The following is a 7620-nucleotide window of genomic DNA, read 5'->3' as shown; positions in this document are numbered from 1 at the left end:
CAGGCCCAGAGGAGAGCAAATAGTGAGGCAGAATTGCACACTGCAGAGGCAAAGGATCTTGGTCATTTGTGGCCAGACCAGAAAGGACGGCTTAGTAAGTGAGTCAAAGAGACCCCTGGATTATCAGGAGGAAAGTACGGAATATGTTTGTGACCCCCAAGTCTGACAGCAAGAGGAGGGTGCATCAGCCAGGGCAGAAGAAGGGCATGAGACCTGCAATGATTTTTGAAGTCTCTTCAAAAGGCTCACAGAACCACAAGGCCAGGGAGCAAGGGTGTTTGCTCGTTCCCTAGGGACATGGCATCTGAAATGACAGCCTCCAGAAACAGCCAGGAACTACCCCATACAGTACTGCGGCAGGGAGACCCATGCAGCCACAACTGTATCAAAGGCCCCAGGAGAAGCATCCCAACACCAGCAGAAATGAGGATAAAGCCCCTTCCCGTAGTCACAGAGAGGAGTTACAAAGGGTCTGGCAGTATTTGGGCTTGCAAGAGGGCTGTGCCCTCCTCAGCACTGCCTGTCCTGTTTCTGAGTGCTGGAGCAGATGGTAGCGGTGCTCGTGTGGCACGGGTGGCTGCGGGCAGCACACCATTGCTCCCCTGCAGGGCTGGCCCAGCACAGCCCTGCCTTCAAATGCCCCTGCGTGCCAGCTGAGCCAGCCAGACAGGAGACAGCTCAGACCCAGGCAGGGCCATCACACCAATGCTCAACGCCCGAGGTTTTGTTGACATGTTTGCTGCCCTGGGAGCCCTTCCCCGCTGCCCAGTCGGTGCCGGCATGGCTCCGCAGGGTGCAGTTCAAGGGGTTTGCCAGCATGATGACCTGCCAGGGTCTGCTTCGGAGTCCTCGCAGCTCACAGCTCTGTGGTCTTCCTTGGCTCAATCAAGACGGTGTTGAGCATTCCCACCTGACACTCCTGGTCTTGGAGCTTTCTTGCAGCCTGAGAAGGGCTTTGGCACCAGTTTGACCTTTGACGGCCTCTCTGCCAGTTCCTCAGCATTAGCAGGACAGTGATGAGGACCAGCACTGCTGTCAGCACCCCGAACACCAGCACTGTCACTAGCTGGGCTTCACTCAGCCCTGAGTCCCTTTGGGTCACCACCTCCTTCACAGAGATTTTCAACAACCCTCCCCCCGGCTCTTTCTCGCTGTGGTTGGCCACACGCCGCCCTGTGACCACAGTCCTGATGGGCTCTGGCTGCGTCACCCCCGGCGTCTCACTAGTGGTGCTTTTCACACCTCCAGCATTCTCAGGGTTTGCAGGGTGGTAGGCAGGAGACCAGGTGGGCTCAGGGACAGAGATCTCACAGGTTTTGCCAGTGAAACGGTCAGGACACAAGCAGTCATAGTCATTGATGCGGTCATAGCACTTTGCCCCATTTTTGCACGGCTGGCTGGCGCAGTCGTTGATGTTGATGGTGCAGAAACGCCCTTCAAAGCCCACCTGGCACTGGCAGGAGAAGCGGTTGACGCCGTCGTGGCAGGTGGCCCCGTTGGCACAGGGGCGCATCAGGCAGTCATCCACATCGTGCTCACAGAGAGCCCCCACAAAGCCAGCGAGACACCGGCAGGTGAAGTTACTGGCAAAGCCATTTTCGTCTTGACATTGCCCACCATTCTTGCATGGAGACCTGTGTGCAGAGAGCAAGGACAGGATAGGTCATGGCCCTGGAAACAAGCAGCTTCCCCTACCCTAGGGGTGTACCTGAGGTAAACACACAGAGCTGCTTGCACGGTCAGTGTGTCCAGCTCTCTCTCTGTGGGGGCAGCTATCTCTAGGAGAAGACTGGGTGGGAGTTTCTGTCTCCTTGAGTGAGAGGCTGTGGGACCTTCTCAAAGGCTGTGGCTGTGCACAGGCCCACCACCCACCAGGGAGGGTCTTCAGCACTATGATCTGAAGAGGAAACATGCCCTCCTGATGCTCCCCAAGGGCATCATGGATGTCAGCTCATCATGCCTACAGCAGTTTGGCTACCTGGGAGATAGGATGTCCCAGGCATCATGAACAAATTCCTGTCCTCCTACAGCAAGGACATCTGTTCAGATTGCAACAAAGCCCTTATCCTGGTGGGACTGTGCACTGCACTCTGCTAAACCAAAGCCAAAGGTGATTTTGGCTTATCTCCATTACTGTATGGAAATTCACAGGTAAAGAGCCAAGCTGGGCCTCCACTTGGCAGTGTGTGACCCGAAGTAAATGCTGTCTGTAATCTCACTGCAGTGTCTCACCCTGCCTTCTCACATGGCCCTGTCTTCATCTCACAGTCCTTCCCGTGGAAGCCTTCTGGACACAAGCAGGAATACTCCCCATCCCGATCGTAGATGCACTGTGCCCCATTCTGGCAGGGGGACTGGTGTTCACAGATGTGTATGTCTGAGGGGAAAAAAAATGGTGTGAATGAGGGAGAAAAGAGGGTTGATGTGGCCAACTCAGTGCAAACACAACCCACCAAACCCCCTGGGGATGGGGAAATGGCAGGAGCTTCTCTCTTCTCCCCTCCAACAGGCACCTGCAGCAACAGAAGTGCAGTGCCTGTGTGGTTGTGAAGATGCAGTGCATGCCAACTGTCTGACCAGTGGAGACCCCCAGGTACAGACAAGTCCCTGGGGCTGGAGAAGGGGAGTCCCCAGCTACCTGCTGAAGGCAGGAAGCCTTGTGGGGGAAAGCAGGGAATGCTGCTCAGAGTCCTGATGCAGCACGGGAAATGCAATGAGTTGATCTGCCCCATTTCCTGAGGCTGGCCAGTGTCATGCCAGCTCTTGCCATACCACCAGGGAACAAATGACAGCAGTCTGACCTCTCTTGCAGGAAGGGAATGGTCCCAGCTGTGGCTGCCAGGCAACATCCCATCTCCCAGGCAGCCAAAACAGCATCACCCAGGTGGCTTCTGGCTACGCTGGCTGACAATATCCATGAGGATGTGCCGGGCTTCTGCCCTCAGCACCAGAGGCAGGGATTCAAGCCCACGACTCACCTTTGTCACAGAACTTGCCAGCCCAGCCGGAGTGACAGATGCACTGCCAAGGCTGGTGGCACGTGCCGTGAAGGCAGCCCGGCATTCGCACGCACTCCTCGCAGTACTCCCCCTCCCAGCCTGGGTCACACCTGCAGGAGCACAGGGCATAGCAGCATAATCAAATCAAATCAAATCAAATCAAATCCAAGCAGGGGCTTGCAGAAAAGCTGTCTGTGTGCTGTGCAGGGCTCCTACAGATACAGCTGTGCTCAGAAACCCTCCCAAAGGCCCCATGGACCTCCAGCTCCCTCCTGCAGAGCTAAGTACTGGCATCTCATCTGTCCAAGGAAGCAAGCAAGACAGAGCAGGAGCAGACACCCCCTGCAGCCGGGGAGGGTGAGTGGCCAGCAGCAGAGCTCAGCAGCTTCACTTTCACTGCCCACATCCCTCTGCTCTCCTCCAACCAGCCACTCCATACACACTGCTGCATTAGCTCAGTAATTCCCATACCTCCCACAGCAGGCAGCCACTCTGACAGGCAGAGAAAAGCCCATCCCTAACCCTGAGCTTCCTGAGAGAAAGGGCCAAGAGGCTGCTGAGGTCCGTGTGTTCCACTGCTCCTCTCTGCATAATAATGTGTGTTATTTTTTGTCTGGAGTGCACTGTAAGCCAGCTGTGAAACCTTGCTGGCTTTGGCTAGTGCACAGAATAGACTTCTCAGCCAGCCCACAAGGGCAGCACAATGGGAGAGCCTGCAGCACACAGCGAGCCTTCTGGCCCCAGAAGAGCAGGGCAGTGGCAATGCCTAAGTAAAGCTAAGCTGCACTGCTCCAGCGGCAGGCATCCCTCAGACCTGCCAGCTCCAAGGCAGAAAGCAAGTGATAACAAGATGAGAGCTGAGAGGAGGTGGCACCAAGCCACAACACAAGATATACTCAAACCAGCACAAAATGAAACCCAACAAGAACAACACAGTTCCTAGAGTAAGGAAGGGGGTTCATTTTCATGGCTGGGGCTCCTTTCAGCACAATGTGTGGTGACTGCAGTTTTTTTGGGCTATCCCACAGCTGCACTTTCAAACCTGGGATGCCTGTTGTCATCTGGATGTTGTTCCAAAGAGATGAGGAGTGAGGAAAATGGTAAAAATAATACATATATATACACACATTAGAGGCTTTTCAATGGGACTGGAGGTGATACCACGTGCCTGGTATATTCTGGGGAAATACATTCATACCTGGACAGCCCTGAGCAGAGGGATGTGGACACCCCTACCCCCCAGTACCTGCAAGGAGCAGGTGCTATCAACTCTTCCACTACTCTGAAAGGGAGCTGGCCAACCTAAAAATTGCCAGGAAGGGGGCCAGGTAAGCAGCCAAGTCTCCCTGAGTTTGAGGTGATTTTGAGGTACTGCCAAAACACAAGGTTCAGCAAATGCTCTGGAGGCCTGAAATCAGCAGCAGCAACTCACGTGCAGAAAGATCTGCAGCTGGGACACCCTGCCACATGGTGACATGTGGCCTTTCTCACGGGGGCTTTGCAGCACCCTGCTCTCCCAACCAGCCACAGCTGCTGAAAGGGCTCAGGGAGGAGCTCTGTGCAGCTGCAAATGTGGGCCCAGCCAAACCAGAGCTGGACACAGCCTGATGCAGCAGTCAGCAAGAACAAGAGGTGGCCCAGGTGTGGTGTGACACCAGGGGCAGTTCTGTGAAAGGGGACTGACCATGCCCTGGTGAGGAGAACAGGGTGGCTTTGGGCAGTCTGTCCCCTTGCAGCCACAGGTGTCCCAGCCAGCCCAAAGCCTCCTGGTGCTGCCTTATAGAGTGGGGACTCCAGATGGCCCTACAGGGGACAACAGGCAGTGGGGCTGTGGCAGCCCACAGCAGTCATGTGGTGCTTCCCAGGCTGAAGTGCAGGGTCAGGCTCTGAGCTTGAACCCTGTGGGATCTGGGCACCAGCTAGAGCTGGGATGCCAAGTACCACATATGCACTTCTGCTGCTGTAGTTCACAGCTTGCTGGTAAACCCTTTATGAAAAACATCCAGAGATCCCCACCACAGCTCAGGCTTCTGAGAGGGGACCCCTGAAGCCCTCAGTTATATGCATGGCTGGAAGCCCTTCTCTTCCATGGCCCAGGGAGAGCACCTCCACCTCAACCAGCGAGGAGGCCCAGCAAGCTGGCCAACCCTTATGCCTGCCCTGCTGCCTGATGACTTTCCTCCATCACATCTGAGCCTAAAGACTGCTTCCCATCACCCAGGCACGGCCAGGCTTCCCTCTAGACAAAAAGGGCTCAGCAGAATAACAGTGGTCAGTGTGTGAAGGTGGGCACCCTGGAAGCACTGGAGCAAAGGCAAGAGGGGACCAGCAAGAGGCTGAGGCATCAAAATCTCTCACTCCAGAGGGTGTCAGGTAAGAAGAGAGCAGAGTCATCGGTTCCAGGTGTGGGTGAGTGGAGGAGGAGGTGCTTCAGCTCGGGGCAGGGATGTAGGCACCAGGGACACGGTGTCAAGGGAGGGAGAGCAGTTAGTCAGGAGCAGCAGAGCCCAAGACAAGGCATACCTGCACTTCCCATCCTGGTCACAGCAGCCGTGGGCGAGATTGCAGCGCTCACTGCAGTCATCCCCTACAAGAAAAAAGACATGGGGACTTGGATTAAGCAGAGACTATAGATGATTCCAGATCTGCCCATGGCTCTGGGTGTTTCCTTAAGTGCTCAGCCTACCTCTCCCCAGAGAGGTCATCTCTCTCACCTTTTCTCTGCTGCCTCCCTTAGATTTTGGGCCCTTCTGGGCAAGAGCTGGCGTTGCCCGTGCATTAAGACAACCTGTGTAACAGGGACTGACCCACCTGGGACCTCAGTCCCACAGTCTTGCAGCAAGTATGGTGGGAAAGCTCCGGGCCAAGTACTGCAAGGGGCACAAGAATGGAAATGGAAAGAATGGTTCTTCTTTACCTCCCAGGATGTCACCATCTCCAGGGACAGCTGTTAGCATAGAGTGGTCTGACAGGAGCTCCTGCCCTCTTCTGGGACCTGGTTGCCAGCACTCCCCTCCCAGTACAGGGAAGAAGGACTTGGCATCACATGGGGCCAGGTATCCAGTTCTGTTTATTTATTTAAAAGCCACAGAAGCTGTAACTGAGCCATGGCCTCACTGTGCCACTTCTCATCCTCTCCTTTGTGCCAGGTGTTCCCTTTCATCTCCACCTTCCCCTCTTCCCCATCACTTGCTTGCATCTTAGCTCCACAGGGGAGCTGGTTCACTCTGACTCCATGAGCAGCAGAACTAGAGCAGATGTCAAGAAGCAGGGGGGTTTCTCCAGAAGTCTTGTGCAAGTCTTGTGCAGGCCAGGCCCAGGAGGTGCATATCCTTACCTGAGCCCCTCCATCCTGGACTGAAACAGAGTAAAGCCCCCATGCCTAGAGATGCACTGAGGATTTCCCAAGCAACATTTTGTGCTGCCTGGGAGAATGAGCAGGGGAAGAAATCCCCTGTGCATGCAGTTTTGCTGCAGTGAGGCAGCAGGTCCCACTGCACAGGGTCAGAGCCGTCTAAAACAAGTCACTATGGAGCTGGAGCAGCATCCTGGGACTGCTCAGCCCCAAGCCTGGGTAGTGCCACCTTTCCTATTTGTAACCATTTCTCCTGGCACATGGCTTTGGGAATTCATTGCTTATCCAGAGCAGGGATAGAGCAAACTAATCTTTGGGAAAGGAGTTTGTCTCAGTGGATCCAGGGTTAGCTGTTCACTTTTGGGACCTCCTTCCCCCTAGCAAGCTCATTGGTTTGGGAACCCATTCACCCTAACTGAGAGAGAGCAGCAGGGATGTCTCTGCCAGTCTGCTCAGGCACTGCCATCCCTGTGGGCAGAGTTTCTAAGGTGCCTCCAGTGTCACACTCAGGTGATTTAACAAGTGGGCAGCATTTTCTGCTTTTCCAAGTCAGACCTTCTCAATTTTGCATGGAAAACTGAGGAGACTTCAGCAATGCCAAGGACAGGTTTGGAAAAATGGATATGAAAGAGATGGACCCATGTCTACACAGACTCACCTTGCACAAGCTGGTGATGGGCCAAGAGGATCCAAATCAAGGACATGAGCTGGAGACAGAAGCTCCTGAGCATGGTCAGTGTGGCCCCACCGAGATGAACACCTACAAAGAGAAAAAGAGCAAGCTCAGCAAAATCCCTTGGCTGACACACCAACACCTCCTCTCTGCTGCCTGGGAGTTTGAGTTGAACCATCCAGTTTTATACAGCCTTGTCACCACACTCCCCTCTGTTCCATCCAGACTCCTTCCTCTAAGTCAGCGTTGGGGCACTAAGAATTAAAAAGCTTTTGAAAATGTGTGTACAGGAGAACCTAGTGTGCAGACTCAGTCCTGAGTGTGTTATAGCTCAGGCTGTCGCAGCACATCTTGGAGCACCTACCCCTGGTAGCTGCTGTCCAGAGATCAGGAAGCCAGAAATACCCACCCAGCTGTGGGACCTTCATCTTCCCTCCCTAGATCTGGGACGCTTCAGCTTCATGTTAAATAAGGTCCTGCTGTGCACATTTGCACAAATAGATGGGCTGAGTGTTCTTCACAGTGCCCAGGCTGCTTTTCAAACCCTGCAGGAGAGCAGGGAGTCCAGTAGATCTAGCAGAGGAGCAGGCAGA

General features: G+C 54.5%; 1 protein-coding gene across 1 annotated transcript; it reads right to left on the bottom strand.

Annotated features, from left to right (window-relative positions):
• Positions 1-856: 856 nt before the first annotated feature.
• DLK2 (delta like non-canonical Notch ligand 2) lies at positions 857-7085 on the bottom strand. Its single transcript, XM_041404425.1, has 5 exons — positions 7013-7085; positions 5523-5586; positions 2979-3109; positions 2233-2377; positions 857-1634 (listed from the first exon to the last, which is right to left on the bottom strand). The coding sequence occupies exons 1-5, from the start codon at positions 7083-7085 to the stop codon at positions 857-859; spliced, it is 1191 nt and encodes a 396-aa protein (XP_041260359.1).
• Positions 7086-7620: the final 535 nt, after the last annotated feature.

The sequence above is a fragment of the Onychostruthus taczanowskii genome, unplaced genomic scaffold (genome assembly GCF_017590055.1).
Source record: "Onychostruthus taczanowskii isolate IOZ18803 unplaced genomic scaffold, ASM1759005v1 scaffold21, whole genome shotgun sequence".
Lineage (NCBI taxonomy): Eukaryota > Metazoa > Chordata > Aves > Passeriformes > Passeridae > Onychostruthus > Onychostruthus taczanowskii.
This window is presented reverse-complemented; position numbering and strand designations above follow the sequence as displayed.

Bases quoted from the DNA above. Each gene is read 5' to 3' on its own strand.
- DLK2 (XM_041404425.1), bottom strand. From the start codon at position 7,085: ATGCTCAGGAGCTTCTGTCTCCAGCTCATGTCCTTGATTTGGATCCTC. The intron at 5,587-7,012 runs GTGAGTCTGTGT...TTTTTCTTGTAG, and splicing joins CCATCACCAGCTTGTGCAAG to GGGATGACTGCAGTGAGCGC. The intron at 1,635-2,232 runs GTGAGACACTGC...CTCTGCACACAG, and splicing joins GGGCCATGTGAGAAGGCAGG to GTCTCCATGCAAGAATGGTG.